Source organism: Arachis ipaensis, chromosome B4, assembly GCF_059453495.1.
Source record: "Arachis ipaensis isolate K30076 ecotype BB chromosome B4, ASM5945349v1, whole genome shotgun sequence".
Classification (NCBI taxonomy): domain Eukaryota; kingdom Viridiplantae; phylum Streptophyta; class Magnoliopsida; order Fabales; family Fabaceae; genus Arachis; species Arachis ipaensis.
Genome location: NC_142439.1, coordinates 118,523,535 through 118,543,200, shown reverse-complemented (window position 1 = coordinate 118,543,200; position 19,666 = coordinate 118,523,535). Strand labels below are relative to the sequence as shown.

At 33.4% G+C, this 19,666-nt stretch overlaps 1 protein-coding gene across 2 annotated transcripts; it reads right to left on the bottom strand.

Annotated features, from left to right (window-relative positions):
- Positions 1–83: 83 nt before the first annotated feature.
- Positions 84–11,208, bottom strand: SIEL (ARM repeat superfamily protein). 2 transcript variants are annotated; one of them, XM_088483769.1, is made up of 11 exons: positions 10,828–11,208; positions 7,604–7,736; positions 5,403–5,586; positions 4,166–4,783; positions 3,865–3,942; positions 3,467–3,679; positions 3,093–3,284; positions 2,745–2,885; positions 2,112–2,201; positions 1,433–1,974; positions 84–1,069 (listed from the first exon to the last, which is right to left on the bottom strand). In XM_088483769.1, exons 3-11 carry the CDS (start codon positions 5,457–5,459, stop codon positions 160–162), a joined length of 2,841 nt encoding a protein of 946 aa, XP_088339895.1. In that variant the 5' UTR covers positions 5,460–5,586; positions 7,604–7,736; positions 10,828–11,208; the 3' UTR covers positions 84–159. The 2 variants fall into 2 exon arrangements, with proteins under 2 accessions (XP_088339895.1, XP_088339894.1); XM_088483768.1 differs by having other exon boundaries at positions 7,604–7,727; positions 10,828–11,201.
- Positions 11,209–19,666: the final 8,458 nt, after the last annotated feature.

The following is a 19,666-nucleotide window of genomic DNA, read 5'->3' as shown; positions in this document are numbered from 1 at the left end:
TCCTTTGTTGGTTATTGACCCTCAAAATTTGATTTCAACATTTTTTTTTTTTGCAAATTAATTTCGATTAAAAAATAATTCAATTTCTGATATTTAATTTTAGAATATTAGATAAATTAATCTTTGATAAGCTAAAGATAATTGGCCATAACTTCGTTTTTATAAGACCCTCGAAAGATAAACTATTTTCTCTTCACATAGAAGTACCAGTTCACATTTTGGGCCCCCATGTGCTTGGACTGGAGTAACATTCTCAAACAAAGATTCTAAACCAATGCAAACCTTCAAGTTGAAAGAATCAACTTCTGGGGTTCTGTAATATGGCACAGCATAAGAAATTTTTCTCACCTCTCCCGATACTTCAAAACTTTGCAAATCTAAGTAGACATGTTGTGTAAAGCCATCATTTATACACATTCTAACCCACGCTCTGCAGTTGCTTGAAATGTTATGTATTGTTATGTCACATGGTATACTAGCAGTTAGTCCTGGTGCAAAGGGAAGAGGATAGTCAGGGCAATTGTTAGGAATACTTAGTTCTGCCCTTCTATGTCTGATTCCTTCGGGAATCATCAACCGCTTCGGGGAGAACAACTTTAGACAGTTATCAAAAGCAAGTGAACTGCAGGAAGCTCCACCGTTGCTACTTTCACGTATTAAGTTCCCAAGTTCAGCTACAAAACCGGAAGCAACATCTGATCTCAATTTAAGGAATGACTCGGTGCGTAAATATATGATCGTCATCCTCTTGAATATGAAATTGCGACTGCAGATTTCAGCTCTGCAAAGCCTGAGGGTGTAAGTCAACAAAATTAGCTCCAGAACAGAGATTTCCTCTTCTGCAGAGAAACCTACAAAACGATTCATCAATTCTTTAGCCCTCCTGTCAAGCTTTTCCAACTTGTCTTCCAATTCAACCGTTCCAGAGACCACCTCCGTTTTTCGCACCAAGTGATCCCAGACTTCTACGACCAACTTTATTATTTTAAGATACAATAAAGCAAATGCTGAAGCATCAGCAGGAGCAGAAGAGTCAAATGTCAAAGATGTCAATTCTTCCTTCCAATGCCTACATTAATATCATCATCCCCCAAATGGGAAAAATGACAAAAGGCAAGGGACAATATCAGATATGTATTTCGAAAGATGTATACAGGCTGAATTAAACCATCAAAAGATTTAAACAGAAATCCATATTGTATAGAATCAGTTTAAGTAAAACTTGAAGCCCTCACAAAGATAGGCACCGAACCAGAAACCCTTCATCATACTAAGCACATACAAACAAAGCAAGATCCCACAATCGTGATGCTGATTACTGAAAGTGAAGACTCTACGTGGATCTGGGTTCACGTGCACATTTAAAACAATATTGCAGGTAGTAAAACGCATCTTAAGGAACAAATGTTGGTAGCTATAAAACAGTTCTTACCTCAAGGAACATAGCACTTCGTTTGCAGAATAAGATTGTACCTTTGGCCATATATTAGGGAGCTTCACAAGGATGTAGTTTATGTAGGTTAGAACAACACTATCATGCACTGGCTGCTTATGTTGGCCTACATCATTTGGCGGCTTCATTTCCAAAGCAACATTTTGAACATTGTATTTGGATAAAGGCAACTGTCCTTCCCCATTGTTGATAGTTATTTCAGAATGAATCATCTCATTGCCAGCAACATTTTGAACATCGTCTTTGGCCAAGGGATTCTGTCCTTCCCCATTACTAATATTTACTTCAGGTTGCACCATCGAGCTGCTTTTCTGAATAAGGTACTCCAAGAGGGTGTCTCGATTCATGACATCACTAAAGGCGCAACAAATCCTACTTAAAAATGTAGCCGCAAAAGAAAATATTACTGGTGGTATAGGGCCAACATCTGCATTCAAGAATGGAGCAGATATAGATAGGACTAACAGAGCAGCCATCCTTGCACTATTAAATTCTCTATTTCCTTCAAAACTTGCTGTTACCTGTGAGGAGGATATCAAAGGGATAATCAATGCCATTCTTTCAAGGACAATAGGTACTTTTTATTTCATTGGCAGGCCAACGTGCCAAATTTGTATATAGATATCCTATGGTTAAATTACAGTCCGAGAAAGTATACCTCATCAGCGATTTCATTTGCAATTAAATCTACAAATTGCTTGTGATTTCGGCCAAGATGAGAGAGAACAGAAAATATATCAGCTTCATCCTAGTAAGAAAAAGGTTAAATGTCAAGCATAGGGAGAGCGCAACAGTAAAGAATTACTAAAATGGAGTTGTGTGCATAACTTGCTCCATAAATAATAATTTTTTTAAAAGAAAAAATTAGACCGAAATGAAGAACAGAAATGGATATCGGCAGAAGAATATCAAGAGAAAAGTGAGAATGAACTTGAAGAACAATGTAGTTAACTCATCAATATCAATTGAAATTCAAAAATGTTATTTGCACACTAAAATCAGCTACCAAAATCAACCACCATGTATTTGAGAATAAATACATATATAATTTAACTTATTTTTAATCTGCATTTTGTATTTCAATGTGTATTCTACACTGGTAGATGATTTTGGTGTACACCTAGCTTGACTGATTGAAATTATACCAGTGAAATGAATTTTTCATAAGCAATGAAATCAGAGTTTTATCTAGTCTATCATAGAACTAACTTGTATCTTGAAAATTGAATGAAGATGCATCACTATGCCATTTGGGAAAACATAAACATAATGAGATGGAAATAAAGCAAACCTGTGGATAGCTGTCTAAATTTTTTAGAAGAACATCCATAGTTGATTTGAACAACAAATGATTTCTTAGCTTCATTAGTCGAACTATTTTCCTGGCAGAAAATCTCACTTCACTACTATTGTCCTCTAGAACATCAAGAAACTGCAAAAGATAATGAAACACACAAATGATACCAATCACAAATTTTCATAGGGTAATCTTTCTGCTTGAAAAAAAAACAGAAAGATTGTACTCATCTTGATACATCAACAAGGAGATTCAATTAATTGCAAATAATGAAGTTTAGGCTCCAAAATATATATAGGACATCAAGAAAAATGATTAAGGATGAGGAACAAACCTTAATACCTTATGCATGTAATTTTCCTGAAGTTCTAGACAATGATTGATTGCCATGTGATGCATAGTTTCTAAAGCTTGGAACCGAACTTCCACTTTATAATCATTCAAGACATCCATTAACAAGTTTAAGGCTGCATGAGCAAACTCAACTGAGAGTACCGTCAGGGCGCGTAAGGACTGGCATACAGACTTCCGGACCTTCAGTTTAAGCAGAAAATCAGTCATTCATTCATATATTAACACAAGTATAATGCACCTAAGTCATGAAACTCAGTTCGCAGTGGTCAGTTTTTTTATTTATTTATTTTAAATTTTTATTATTATGAACCTCTGAAAGCAAGGTACAATATATGACTTGGTAGTATGTTCTTGAAAGATACCTCAAAGAACTCATCCTCAACCCCATGAACTAGTGCACCAGCGACATTACTTGCAAGCAGCACAAATTGTTCAGTTGGGCTTTGATCCAAAACTAAAACCCTCTTTGACAAGCTTTGCATAAGAAGTTCCTTGGATACTATTTCCATCTTTCCAAGGCCATTAAAAACTTCAACCCTGACCTTCATGTTCATATCTCTCACCACAGAACAGAGCTACATTCACATGCAAAGAAATTTGATGTTAACATAACAAGCCAACAACTGCAATAATGGCTAGAAGTAGAAAACTAAAACAGAAACTTAATATAAAAATTTAAATTTAAAATATATATATATATAATAAAAAGTTTGGAACCTTTAGCACATAAAACTGCCATCATCTACAACTACAAATTTACCATGGCAAATACTTCGTTGGACCAATAGGTCTTCATATCTACATTAAAAGATGCTAACATCAGGCCCCATAGAGCTACCTGAAATACATATAACTAGCATTATTCAAATTGTGGGTTGGGGGGGGGGGGGGGGGGGGAGTGCAACAAACTCCTTCCAATCTCCTTTATATCGTAGGAAGTAAAAGACAAGACATATATATATATGCTAGACAATAAAATAAAAATGAATAAATGAAAAGATGCAACATATGTATTTTATCCTAAATTTCTTTCATCCTGTGATTGTAAAGGAGGTACTTACAACTCGAACAGCAGAGATCCTCACGCAATCTTCATTATCACTTAGAAGCTGAACACCACGCTCATAGCAACCTTTCACCAAGCTTACCTCCTCAAAAACTGCACACTCTCCCAACCGAACCAATGCTTCCAATGATTCCTCCCTCACACATGGGTAAGGCTCCTTCGTCATCCCCATCAAAACCGGGTACAACAACTTGGGTCGAACCATGACCCGGCAACCTGAATTCCTCACCATCCAAAGCCTCACCGGAAACGATGCCGCCAGGCATATCGACGTGAAGAGAGAGTCGTCAACCTCCACGGGCCTCTCCGAGATGTTGACAAGTGCATCTAGGTACTCAATGGTGAGTTGACTCGGCGGGTCGGTGAGTTGAGGCAACATGGATTGGAGCGAGTCAAGGGCGAGTTGGGCAAGGGAAGGGTGGTGGGAAGAGAGGTCAGTTATGAGCTTGAGGATTTGGCTGTGGTGTGATTCTGGAGAATGGAGGAGGGAGTGGATTAGGGTTTTGAAGATTGATGAAACCGTGCTTTTTGGTGTTGAAGGGTTTAGAATTTCGTTCATCATTGAAGTGAAGGTCTGCATGGAAATTAGTCGTATGGATTCTGGTGTGTTGTTCTGTAGGAAAAAACACAAAAAAGAGAAAATTTACCTAGCAACATAACGTTTGGTGCAAAATTAGGACAAAGTAAAATATTTGGCACAAAAATATGACGTTTCAAATGGTAGAGACAAAATTGAGACTTGTCCTAAACATTAGGAACAAAAATAGTAGTTTACCCTAAAAAAAATGAGAACTAGAATCATATATAATCTAGCAGAAGATAGGAATAAATGCATAGCTAAAAAGTTATGCTGAATGAGAGAGAAAGAGATAACATAATCTATGTTGAATTGATGTTTTCTGTTAGGGAGGAAATGGAGCTACCACCCAAAGTCACAGCTGACATGAATTTGATGCTATTATCAACAAGTTTTCGATCAAATGTAACTAAGAGATCATTAAAGCCAATATCATATTAGAGAGACTATTCTGAAATTTGTGTTTCCAATCAATAGGAATGATTTTAGTCTTAAATCTTAAGTGTTTAAATTAAAAATAGACTCTCCTAAACTAGATGACCCTTTACACTTTATTATATATAAGAAGACCATCACTTTCTCACATGCTATACTCATTTATTATTTCGTTGCTACTGATAAATGTAAATTGTTTAGGGAAAGATAAGATAAACACCTTTATTCTCTGGTTTAATGAATAAATTACGCTAAAAGGCATGGCATGAAGAAACATCCAGCACCCTTAACAGCACACAGATAAATAGAAGAAAACTTGATATGTTTTCATGGACTGATCAGCAGCCTCCTTTCTCTCATCACCACACTTGAATTTGGCCAGATACTGATAATAGTCGCCCTTCCTGCAAATAACAAAGCAAAAACAGTGAAATTCCAAATTCCTCAAACAGAAAGACATCAGAGAGAATGAAAAGAGAGAACGATATCCCGTGCATCTTATTGAAGTAAACACTAGGTTGGCCACCAGAACAAGAAGGAATAAGGTGTTAATAATAACAGTCATGATATCTGCGCAGATATTAGACAACTCAGATTCAACTTTGCTCCTACACTTTTTAATCATATAGTAGCCACAGTCAATATTTTAAGTTCAAAGAGACACTAATTTTTATTCCTCATATGAAGTGTGTACGCTACACAAATCAGTTGCGAGTTCCCAATAATGTAATCTATCCAAAATGACTCCTGTCATTATTTATGCAAGAGTGATTCTAATTCTACGTTGTTGACTTGTTATAATTTCATTGTACAGAATTACAGATTAAACCACAGCAAAATGAATGCCAAGAAAATTCCAGATATATTAATGAGCAAAATAAAGTCACAATGGTAGTACCCATTGCAAAGAAGACCAATGACAGTTATGTAGGTACCTAAATAAGAAGCCATTTTGAACAGCGTAGAGAAGAGGGGTTATGCATAACTTGTAGATCAAAATTTACTTCAGTGATAATGCTAATTTTAACACAAGATGGCAACTTTAAAATCTTCTCTGAAATTGATTCACTCTAACTAAAATGAATAAATAAAAGAAATTTTGTAGCTATCAAAAGAAAAAGAAAAAGGCAAATACAAATCTACACTTTTCTCCAGTTTTTTCAAGCCATGTCCCGTCAAAATTCTAGAGCGCATGCTATGCTAACCCACAAGAAATACCAAACAAACACATACCCACAAACCCCCAAGAACCCAAATTCCAAGTCAACAGATTCTGTGAGAAGGCGCAGAAAACATCATACACAGAACAAGGGTGAAGTGGTGGATGCAGTATGGTGGTGGTGCAACTCAAAGGGTTGTATGGCAGACAAGACACCCATGACAGCAACGGAAGTAACCTCATCAGTCACACAAAGCACTGGTTGACGGAGGCAGGGAGGAGACAGGACCTTCGAACTTGGCGGTGTCCTTCCTCCAGTGAAGGCGTCAGCGGCGTGAGTGTCAGAGAGAATTTAACATGGATATGTTATGGACCATTTGAGAGAACTGGAGTATCAATTTGAGAGAAATTGGGAATTAGGGTTTCGTAGGAGAATGGGCAAGGAGGAGAGAGAACAAAGAGTGAGTTGCCAGTAACTGAGGCTGACAATGGAAGAAATACATAAAGGGTAGGTAAATCCAAATCTTTTGATGAACAAATTGTCTTTTGACTTTTGAGGCTGACACTGGCAAGGCATGAAAATTTAATTCTTATTATAATGTCATGGTTATACTAAATATATTAAATAAAGGTAGTTAATATTGCAATCAAAGTTGTCAAACTCGCAAGTCTAAATAAACTCGTAGAACTCACCTAAATTCAATTCCTAGACTCTTACGAGTTTACTTGTTATGAAATACTCTTTTAGTGCGTAAGATATATATCATAGAAATTTTACTCAAATATAAGCGTTCTGGGTTGACAATTTCACCACAAAGCACATAATAAATCAAATTCGTAGTGGAAGTTACAACAAATATCTTCAAATATTCATAATTAAGCTCTCTAAGTTCCAATTTAAATATAACAGACAATCAAAGCATCAAATCCTAGAATTAATTAAAACACCAAATTGTGCCCCTGAACCATCATTCTCCTACATTCTGAAATATCAACCAACCAAATCAGAATCATTCAACAGCCATAACTGAAAATTGATACTCTAAACAACCATAATAATCAACAATATCAAATTACTAACAAGAAACAACCATAAACAGTTCAAAATTGAACAAACTATTAACAGCATAAATAAGTAACAGACTAACAATCATAACAAAACACTCGACCATTTTATCTTCGTTTACTGATTTCAACAAGTCTAAGCACAAAACATACAGCTTCTTTGTATCGTAACTATCAGCTTGAAAATGCTGTTATACCTTTCTGAAACCATGATCGTCAGACAGTATGCCGTAGATGTTGCACATGTCTTTCTAAGAGCTCATTGACGGTGTGCATTTGAGATATTAGGCGTCCTGATAAATCAACCGTGTCTCCCTAATCCTGCGAACTCTAATGAAAACTAAATGAGAGTCTCAGCAATGATGCATAAACTGCACTGAACTAAAACAAAATAATACTTGATTCATTTATGCACTTAAGAAAAATAAAATTTACTCTTTGAAATTCAAATTTCATATACATCAGATACTATGAATCACCTTATCACCAAATATGAAAACAGAACAAGATAATGTAATATCTCAATCACATACTTTTATCCCTTTGCATGTGATATCTAATTTTTAATAATGTTATCAATGAAGCTGGAAAGAAAGTAACTTACCAATTAGAAGATACACTTAATGCCTTATGTTACCTTGTGGACATTGACACTTCAATTACATTACAAATCAATCAATTTAAGATGTATCAACAGAAAAGAAATAGCTAGAATTTTCTCCCAATCACAAAAGAGCTTTCCATTTTTAAAGCTCTGCTTCTTTTTCTCCCCCTCTTTGAATTTAATTATCAACCAAATCAGTGAGCATCATAGTGCAGAGTAAAAACATTGCAAAAACATAATAGGAATAACAAATAATCAGAAATAGGTCCTTATGCAAGGGTCAGGGTTTAAATATATTAAGCTAATCATAATTCGCAGCCAAATAGGTGTTACCAAATGGAGCAGGGAACAGGAAGCGAATAGAATGCAACTAGAAGACGAGTAGCACATGAGCAGTGGCGAAAATGTAAATTTGAAGCCGTCGAGCACAGAGGTTTTCATGTAGAGTAGGCATATCTTTAACTAAATTTGAAGACACTGATTAGTGAAGCCGTTTTTCATAGAGAGTAGGAATGAAGTGCCTTTTATCTATAAAGACTTTTACATATTTTTCGTGCACCCTCAACCTCTCATCCTTAATGTTTGTCAGCAAAACACATGCAGCATGGTGACATATACACGACAATTAGGAAACTTGGGTTTCATAATAAGGTGCCATAATTGTCATAGGTTCTCAACTGTTTAAATCTTGACGGGAAACCTTAACACCATTTCATCTCAAACACACAGATTCATGGGAAGTGATAAGAAAGGAACGGTTCTGAAGATGCGATAAGTTAGGTATATAATGAAGCAAGTAGATTCTAAATTGGGTGTCCCATGTCCACAAAAATTGCCCCTGAATTTGACTCATGCACTTTCACACTTGTTTGTAATCATCACTTCATGTTCTACCAGAGGATGAAATATTTAAATTAAACTAAACTACACTAATATTTTGCTTCAACAATTTTCCTACTTAGTAGTATGAAAGTTCCACTGATTAAGCATTAAAGGGAAAGATTGGTACAGTATGCTGAGTGCATCAAAATTCAAATAATTGAACTAGCTGGATGACACAAGCATTTACCATTCAATTAGGATAAAAGTATATCCGAACCTGATTAAAATATGATATATACAAAATTCCACATACATGACATTATATATTTTATATATATTGCATAAAAGATAAGTTTCAGATAAATAAGGCTTCAAACCAATTTTCCAAAGCTATATATCTGCCATTCAAACAGAAAAGTACGTGCTCAAAGTACATGATTTCTTCAATATAATTATCATTAAAAAATATTAAGAAACAGCTGACTTCCATCGGATGGAGATTAACCAATAATGCGTAGTATTTTTTTTAATCAAGTGTTCGTCTGCATCATCATTGTTATACAAAATACAAATGACCAACTCTATAACGAACTATAACTTTTGATTAGATTATACACTTAGGACTCATCATTGTATGCATGACAAAAAATACACCAGAACATAAGCAATTAGTCTTGGATCAATTGTTCATTACAATACTAAAGAAATGACAGCATCCATAACAATATACACTCATCATATTATGCGAAACAAAAAATCCAGAAAAGAAACACTGCATAAAACTGAAACAATTCATATAACTTGCATTGCTGCACAAATATCATCAAAATCAAAACCAGGTTTCATCCATAACATAAAATTTATGTTAAAGAGGCACCAAGCTTAGCTTTGCTTGACTGAAAGGTCAGTATTGCACATTAGGAAACAAGGTGCTAAAAGAATCTTGCAACTCTCTAAGGGAACCTTTGAATGCCATTTTACGATATTCTGCAGATGAATTGGTGATGCGTTTTCATGATGAGAAAATAGGGGATAGTGAGATAACAGTAAAACGCAACAAATAAACACTTCTTTAGATGGCAATTTGGCTCAGTAGACATTTAGCTGAAGCATAATTGCATAAATAGTCCAAATAATGAAAAACGAAAAAGACATGCAAATATAACACTCTAGAATAGAATTGAGAATTGTCGTATAGCACAAAAAGGCCTCTTCTCTCTTAGAGTGCAGCAGAAACAACCTCTTCTTATGCAACCACTAAAATAGGTAAAATGGAAAACAAAGTCACTAAAGACAGAAAATAAAGAACATCAAAACAAAGTCTTACCCAAGACATGAGGAAACAAATCTCAAAGTAACTACCTAAAACAAACTCACTGAATTCACGGGATTTACAACAAAGCAATGCTTTTTCCATAATAATCAAATTTCAAATCCTACCATAACTAGACCACATTTACCTCTCTGGTTTAAATTCCAAATTCTATATTTTCACAGAAATTCAAGTGTTGAACTCCAAGTGGCATGTTGCCTACCTTTGTTCTACAGGACTAAATAAAATATTTTCACAGAAATTCATTGGCATGCAAACTAAGACGACAATGGTTATTTATTTCATTCTACAGGACTTCATATTTTTTCTAAGGAAGAAGGGACAAAAGTCCACCTGAAAGTTCATACGCTGGACACAATTACACTACAATCATTTAATGAGTCACGCATGCACACCATTTATATACTCGGTATATAAATGGTGTGCATGCGTGACTCATTAAATGATTGTAGTGTAATCGTGTCCAGTATATAAACTTTCAGCTGTACTTTTGTCCCTTCTTCCTTTTTGTAATTATAGTATCTACAGTACGGTATTAATTTTATCAGAAACATGATTAAAATTCAGTGATGATTTACAATAAAATGGCAAATTAATTAATTAGTTAAAGAAGAAGGCAGGAAGCTGTGAACTAAGGAACACAGGAGAAGGCAAGGACTCACCACGGCGACGAGACCGGCGAGAAGGCAGAGACAGCGAGGCCAAGAAGATGACGACGTCCAAACAAGGGGCGTGTTGCTGGCTGCTTCTGCTTCTGCTTCTGCTTCTGCTTCTGCTTGACTGAGCCGGCGATGACGAGGCCAAGAAGGCGGCGACACAGACGCCGGAGACGGAATGATTGAGCTGAGCTGCTGGTTGCTTCGGGTGAGTGTTGGCCGTTGTGGGCTGTGAGTGGAGTGAATGAAGAAGACAGAGAGTTTGAGAGACTGAGAGAGACGGAGTGTGAGAGATTGATGAGCTGAATAGCTGATGAGAGGGACGAGTGAGGACTGAGGACTGAGGATTGACGAGTAAAACCAGGGTTTGGAGTTTTGGCATGAAACGACGTCGTTTATCCCTTTTAAAAAATTATTAATCATGAACCAATTCGGGTTTTCGAAACCCATCGGATCCTGGGTTATGAAAACGGACGGGTTAAATCGAGTTCCAACGGATTTGGTCATTTGATGAATGGACGATCCGAAAGATGACTTGGCCTGGCCAAAATATTCGGGTTACTGGGTTTTCAATCAAACCAAGTGGGGCAAATCCGGTTTGATTACTCTGATCAGCTGGACTATTAAAAACAAAAATAAGAAAAAATGAAAATTTAGAACGGGAAGAGTTTGTGTTTGGCGGGAGAGGTAAAATACCAAAATGGCAAAATCACACCCGATTCTTTAAAATGCTGCGAAAAATATTTTTTTTTAATGATAAACATATTTTCAAAATATTTTGAAACGCGATAAAATTATATAATATTAAATATTTTTTAAAAATATTTTAGAGATTATATTTTATAATTTTTACGAGTATAATTAGAAAAATAAGTCAATTTTATTCTTAAAAATTAGTAATTTTACACTAAATATATTTTTTTGTGATTTTTATATTAATGATTAAGAATATTTTTAAAAAATAAAAAATTTTAGAGATTAAATTTTTATCCGGTGTTTTGTATGTACTTTTTAAATAATTATCTAAATACTCTTACAAAATTTTAGATCAAATACATTATATATAAATAATTTGCTAAATCTTTATCAAAATAATATTTTTTGTTATTTTTGTTGTGTTTTATAATTTTTTAAAGATATTTTTGTCATTATCAACATGATAGTTATTTTTGTCGATGTTTCAAAAAATCATATGTGAATTTAATATTTTACCCAAAATATAAAATATTAGGAGACACCTGTGAAACATACCTAAAAAAAAAATTAAAGACACTTATAAAGAGTTGTTCTTCAGGAAAAAAAAAATTGTTCATTAATATTATAAAAAGATAATATAAAAAAGACTTAGTCTAGTCACCAAAAAAAAGTCTATTAATAAAATAAGATATTTTTTTTAAATATAACTTAAAAAAATATTGTAATACAAATAAAATTCTTGTAGTGTGAGTTACAAGTGATGATGCATAACTTTATTTAAAAGCAAACTATTAAGGGTGTGTTTGACAAACGTCGTTGGAGAGAAAAGAAGCAGGTTTGAGCTTTTGAAAGTTTTATTTTTATGTTTGGCAACTTTTATCCTTCTAAACACAGAAATGATTTTTCTTTTAAACGCACGTTCAGGAGAAGCTAAAATTTGTAACTTCTGCGTTTCACGTTTATGGTGGCTGATTATCTTAAAAAATTAGGTGGAAAATTTATTTATTTTTTACAAATCATTTCTTTCATTTTCTTCTATAAAAAGGATACCAGTAACTATTACCTTCACAGTAGTTCCTTGTAGTTCTTCCTACTTCTTCATGATTCTTAGTTCCAATTTTTTTTCATCAAAATGGTTCAAATTTGTTTCAATCACTAGCAAATTAATATTTTAATTTTTTTATTATTTTTAGTACTCATTTTCATATTTTAATTTTTATATTTTTGTATTGTATTTTGTATTTATAGGATAAATATTTTTATATTATTTGTGTAGTGTTCTAATTTCTCATGTTATGTTTTTATATGAGTTTTTTTATCATTTACTATACTATTTTTTATATGTATATTTTTTATGAATTTTTTTATTTTTGTTTGGCTTTGTTCATGTGATTTTTTATTTATTTTATTGTATTTCTTTTATTCATATGACAAATGTTATTGGTTTTTTTTTATAGTGCTCTAATTTTTAGATATTTTATTAATTTTTATGATATTTTTATTATTTTTTGTTCATATGAATTCTTTTTTTCTATCTTTACTACGTTGTATTTATGTTGTGTATTTATGTTGTGTATGAAATTTTTTTATTTTTTTATTTTATTTTATTCATATGAATTTTATTTACCTTTTATTGTATTTTTTTGTTCATGTGATATATGTTGTTGGTTTTATGAAATTTTTATTATTTCTTATCTGTATATTTTTTTTATTCTTTGATGTACTCTATTTTTGTTTTGTATTAATTTTTTTATTTTTTATTCTGACTTTGTAAAATTTGTAATTGTAATTATTATATACTACATTTATTATCAAAATTTTATAATACAAATTATGATCCTATAAAAAAAAGACAAAATAAATAAAAAAACTAATTATAAGTAACAATAGAGTTATAGATAATGAAAAATAGTTGATACAACAAAGGAAATGGATTATAGTCTAAAATAATACTAAATTAAAGAGTACTAAAAAAATTATAGAATGTTTTCTTTTTGTTTGATATTATAAAATTGGTTTAATTACTCTGCAGGTCCCTATAGTTTCAGCAAATTTTCAATTAGGTCCCTATACTTTTTTTCTTTTCAATTGGGTTCCTATACATTTTTTTTTTCAATTTAGTCCTTATTAACGTTAAACGTTAAAAAATGTTAGTAAATTGTGAAATTACTTGTATACCCCTAGGGACCTAATTGAAAAGAAAAAAGTATAGGAACCTAATTGAAAATTTAGAAAAATTATAAATATTCAATGAAAGATATTCATATAATCCCTATTTAATGATTCTACGATATAAAAAATATTCCTATAATCCCTTTTATTTTATCACTATCATTCTTTTTCTTATTTATATACAAATTGTACCAAAAATACCTTCTCTTTATTTTTTTGACTTTCAAAATACCTTATCCTAAGAATATATACAAAAAAAAAGTAATGAATAAAATGAAACAGAAATATTAGTAATAAGTATAATATAAAATTAAATTTCCATCACTCAAGTATTTATTATGACCAACATAATGAAAGAACTTGCATATGCCATATGGTAACAAGAACCATTGATAGAATAATAACTAAAATTGTTTACAAAAACTGAGTTCCTCAAATAAGAGAATCAATTTGACTGACAAAAACTCAAAAACAAGTATATTGAAGAAATGAATTTTCCTTATGGTAACAAGAACCATCAGAAAGAAATCCCTAAAGGTTGCTTGCTCTAGCATAAACAGATATTCCATCTCCATTGGATATGATCTTTGCCATTGCAACTGATGTCAAGTGACAAACAGGCCGTCGAGCACCAAAAGTGAGTAGGGAATACAATGCATCCTCACAACGTCTTTGCCACAACAAAATATTTTTCTAGAAGATATGATAAATTGTAACATCACAAAATACACTAAGATTTTTAATGGAAACACAAATCAACAACAACAAATAATATCAAATGAATAGCACCAAACCTTAATAAAAAGCCAATTCTCAAAAGGTATGTTTTTCATTCCAATTTTAAGAGTGGCTGGTCCATTGAATGGACAGAACTGTCAACTCTTGGGACAGGCTTCACCTCATTAAGTGGATGTTCAAAACTGCTCAAACCTCTTGATGTTGTAAAGAAGAATCCTAAACAAGCAGCAATACTAGTTTTTGTCGCATGATGTATAATTTGGAATAATACAGTCACCGATTTTTTACATAAACTAATACCATCAACTATTAGACTAAAACCATCAACTATTCCAGAAAAGGCATTTGCTACATCAGTTCTGGCTTTATTATCATATTCAACAACTCTTTCCTTTGCTTTATGAAACTCCAAAACTAAACTCAATGCAAGAATCAAGAATTTTACATATTTGGTATCCTGTCCTTGATTCAAAATATCAGCACCACTACTTTGAAGAAACTGCAAAATATGTCAACGGATCCACTATTAAACTCATACCAGAGAATTGATGCAGGGATACCAGTCAGTGCAGCAATGAGTTTAAAATAACTATTATGGACTTAACAAAACTAATATATAACTCAAACAGTATTAAGAGTTCTTTTTTATTTGTCTTATTTATTTATTTACTTTTTATGAAAGAAGAATACATTAAATGAAGAGAAGAATAATACAAGCAGTAACACACATTGCTCATTGCTACAAAGGTTTTGCCTCTTTCCTACTCCACAAAACCAGCAAACATGGTTAAGAAAAACTAATTAAAACTTGCATAGCAGACTCAATAAAGGGATCAATGAGTAATCCACTAATCCTAGCTCAAAATGGGGGCGCAAAGCATCACATAACATGATATGAAATCAGATATTAAGGCATGAAGTAATAAAAAAGATTTGTCATGAGAAGCTTCACGTCTTCAATGGTTAGTGTTACTTCAAGATTTGTCATAAAATATCTGAAAATAAAAAATAACTATATAAAATCGCTTAGTCTTTTATGATGCTCACTCCATTGAAGAAATAGCGACTCCAATCTTTTTTCTTCTGTCTTAGCAGCCACACGTTGTTGCAGAGCCAATCCAGGAAGCAAGACGGAGTTGAACAGCAGTGATTCGAGGCGAGGCGCGGTGAGACAATGCGAGATGAGGCGATGCAATGGGCAAAGCAGACAAGCGGAGCAGAGCATTCGTGGACCGTGGACAACACAGACGGACGACGACCACCCAGCGACGGATAAAGACGACGCCACGGAAGATGGCAACAGAGTGCGATGGAGGAGAAACTCAATTCGGATCTTAGGAAACTAACTTAGGGCTGGTTAGGGTTTTTTAATTTGGGGACAAAATGTAAAGGGTACTATTAGTATTTTAAAAAAATAGAAGAGATCTTAATTAATTATTTTAATCTAATTATAAGAATATTCGATTTTTTAATTGAATATTCTGTTATTTTAAACAGATTTGTGACGGTAGGGACTAAATTAAAAAAAAATTAACGTATATAGACCCAATTGAAAAGAAAAAAAGTATAAGGACCTAATTGAAAATTCGGTGAAACTATAAGGACCTGCAGAATAATTAAACCTATAAAATTTATAGTACTATCTTTCATATTTTTATTTTTTATTGTATTTATTTTATTTATATGATAAATATTTTTTATATTATTTTTGTTAGCGTTTTGATTTTGCATGTATATAAAAAAATTATTTAAATTGATGTCTCTCTTGGTAATTTTTTATCTAAGAGTGATTTTGAGTAGTATAATCCAAACAACATTTATTTTACATTTTTACTATAATCAATTTTGATATAAAGATTACCAAACATAAATCACGTTAACACAAACTTACTTTTCATCAAAATCAATTTTACAAAATCAATTTTATGTAAACTCTCGTTTACAAACTGTAATCCAAACACACACTAAGTGTTGAATATGGCGCATGAATTAGCTAGGTCTAAGTAAAAATTAGTTAGGCAACTCAACTTGAACCTAATGTATATAAGAAAAATTCAGTTAGTGTTAGTAGTGCACTTGAGCATTTTGTTTCTCCATAAGCATCTCACCTTATTCTACCTCAAGCTGCTTCTTTCTTATTTCTCTTACTTTTTTTGTATCTCTCTTTGTTTGTGGTTTATCTTGTGCTTAATTTAGGGAATTTTATCAACTTTTCTCACATTTATTCAATGAAATAGCATGGTTTTGTAATTCTCCCTAAATTTGTGTTTAAGTGTAAAAATATGCTTTTTAGGCCCTTAAATTGGTAATTTTAATTCACTTTTAATTCCACTAGATGCCTTGATGTGTTTGTTAGTAAATTCAGGTTGAAAATGGTTAGGAATAGATCAAAGGAGTGAAGAGAAAAGCATGCAAAGTGGAGAATTCATGGAAAAATAAGGATTTGGAGTGCATTCATCGACGCTCACGCGTGACAGACGCGCATGCGTGGAGATGAGGTCGCCAGGCGACGCTTACGCGTAACATGACACGTACGCGTGAGAAGTAAAATGCCAAGCGATGCGTACGCGTGACCCATGCGTACGCGTCGCAGCTTGCACGTGACCTCGTTAAAGTGAAAATGCTGGGGGCGATTTCTGAGCTTCCCAGGCCCAAATCCAACTGATTCCAAAGACTATTTCATGCAGAATTCAAGATGGGTCAAAGGGGGGAGCACTTAGATTAGTTATGATGAGCCTTTAGTTAGTTTTCTAGATAGAGAAGCTCCCTCTTCTCTCTAGAATTAGGTTAGGATTAAGTTAAATTCCCTTAGATCTAGGGTTAATTTCTTGTCTTCATCTTGTTTTCTTTACAATTCCTTGTTGTAGTGTCTTGATTTCCTATGTCTTCTTGTTAATTTCTTATTTTAGTTACTTTTATGTTTATGAACACTCTTGTCAATTTCATTTCCTTTAATGCAATTTGAGGTATTTCATGTTAATTTTGCTTCCTTTAGTTGTTGTTGTTGATTTTTTGTATTGGGTAATAGTAGATTTTATTAATTCTTGCAATTTATAATGCTTTCCTTTTATGCCTTCCAAGTGTTTGACAAAATACTTGGTTGGATGTTAGAGTAGCTTTTTGAGCATTCTTGGCTTGGAATGAGAGAAATTAGGCAATCTTGAGTCATTAATACCCAATTTAGATCGGTGATCTAGGGTTGTTAGTTAATATTGTTTTCATTGACTCTAATCTCTTGCTAATTCAATTAGTAGGTTGATTAGGACTTTTGGATTGAGATTAACTAGTCTTATTTGACTTTCTCTCACGTGAAGATAATTTTGTACCTTCTTCCATTGTTAGAGATGACTAAATAAGATAAGCTCTTGATAAATATTGTATGATCATTAATGACTAGGATAGAAAGATGAACTCTCAACCTTTGCCATGAATGTCTCTCTTTAGTAATTGTTTCTTTAATTGTTTGATTTACATTTCTTGAATTTTTACCACCCCACCCCTTTTGATACCATAACCAATAATACGCATTCCTCACTACAACTCCTTGAGAAGATGACCCAAGATTTAAATACTTCGGTTACTTTTATATTGGGATTGGACTTGTGACAACTAAAAATTAAACTTTGATTGAGCATTACTTATCGGTTGGGAACTATACTATCAACGAAATTATTTGTGTGAAATTCCTAACCAACACCAATCCTCTTCTTGATTTTGTAACTTGTTCATACACTTCTTCTATATTAGTGAATCAGTGCACCAGAGTCACACCATTGATTCTAGTCTATCATCTTCAATTTGTCTTCTTCTTAATCTCCTTGCATCAACTGTGGTTTAAAAACTTTCACATGGTGTGGTGAGCAATTTGCAATAGAGCCTCAAAACACACAATTTCCAATAACATGGATGCCCAACAATTATCTCAATTGCTTCGACAATTATCAACTCTTTAAGTGCAACTTAACAAGAACAATTTCAATCCTGCAATAGAACCCGAGCAACATCTATTTTCTTCATCATGGTAAGAATCTAGGAACTCTTCTCGTCAATATTACTCTCACATCTCAGAATTATACTCACTGGTCAAGATTAATGTGGCTTGCAATAAAATCCAAAAATAAGCTTCAATTCATTGATGGTTCAATTCCAAGGCCAGATAAGTCAGATTTTCTTTTTCCTCTTTAGGATCGTTGTAACACCTATATCCTTTCATGGATCAACCTCTCTCGTAGTCAAGAGATTCTTCACAGTGTCATTTGGCAAACTAATGCATCAGATTTATGACAAGATTTGAAAAGAAGATACCATCAAGGGAATGTATATCATATTGCACAATGACACGAGTGGAATTCTATGCATCACAGTAAGGTGATATATCTGTAACTGCATATTTTACAAAGCTTCAAGCATTACGGGAGGATATTGATAATTTTTGGCTAATTCCTGCTTGCATTAACTGTGACACATCTTGTCAATGTGGCTTAGACAAAGTTAAAATGTATAGAAATGAAGATCGAGTAGTAAGATTACTGTGAGGTCTCAATGAGAAATTTAGCACTGTTAGATCATAGATAATGCTGTAGCAACCTCTACCTGATGTTGACACTGTATTTGCATTGCTTACTTAGCAAGAAAGATAAATCCACTCTGAATTTCTCGAATCTAATGCCCTTATGAACACCGATGTCACTCAAAAAAGGGGCAGCATGGCTCAAAGAGGCAGAAGAGGGTTCAGAGGTGGAAGGAACACAATTGGAAGAAATTAGAGAAGAGGATATCAAGGCAAAAGTTGCTCGTACTATGATAAGATTGGGCATTTAGTAGATTCTTGCTACAAGAAACGTGGAATTTCTCCCCATATGAAGAAATCAGGTTCAATACATCACATCTCAACAAAAGAGAATGATGAATTCAGTGGAGGTGATAGTTGTAAACCCCGTAAAAATTAGCGAATAATTAACCAATAAATTAAATTTTAATAAAGGAAATTAGAAATGTAAATTTTATAGTAAAATAAGATAGAGCTAATTAAAACAAGAATTTTAGCACCAATTTCAAAGAATTTGGCCCAAGATTGAGCCGAACGGGTCGAACCGGTTGAACCGGGCCCAAATGGGCCCAAGGCCCAACCCATCAGCCCAAATACACATTAGAAGAGTCAATCTTATTCTTCCATTCAATCCTCCATAACTCCTTACTCCGAGTTTTGATTGCCGCACCGTTTGCGGCCACGCGTCCA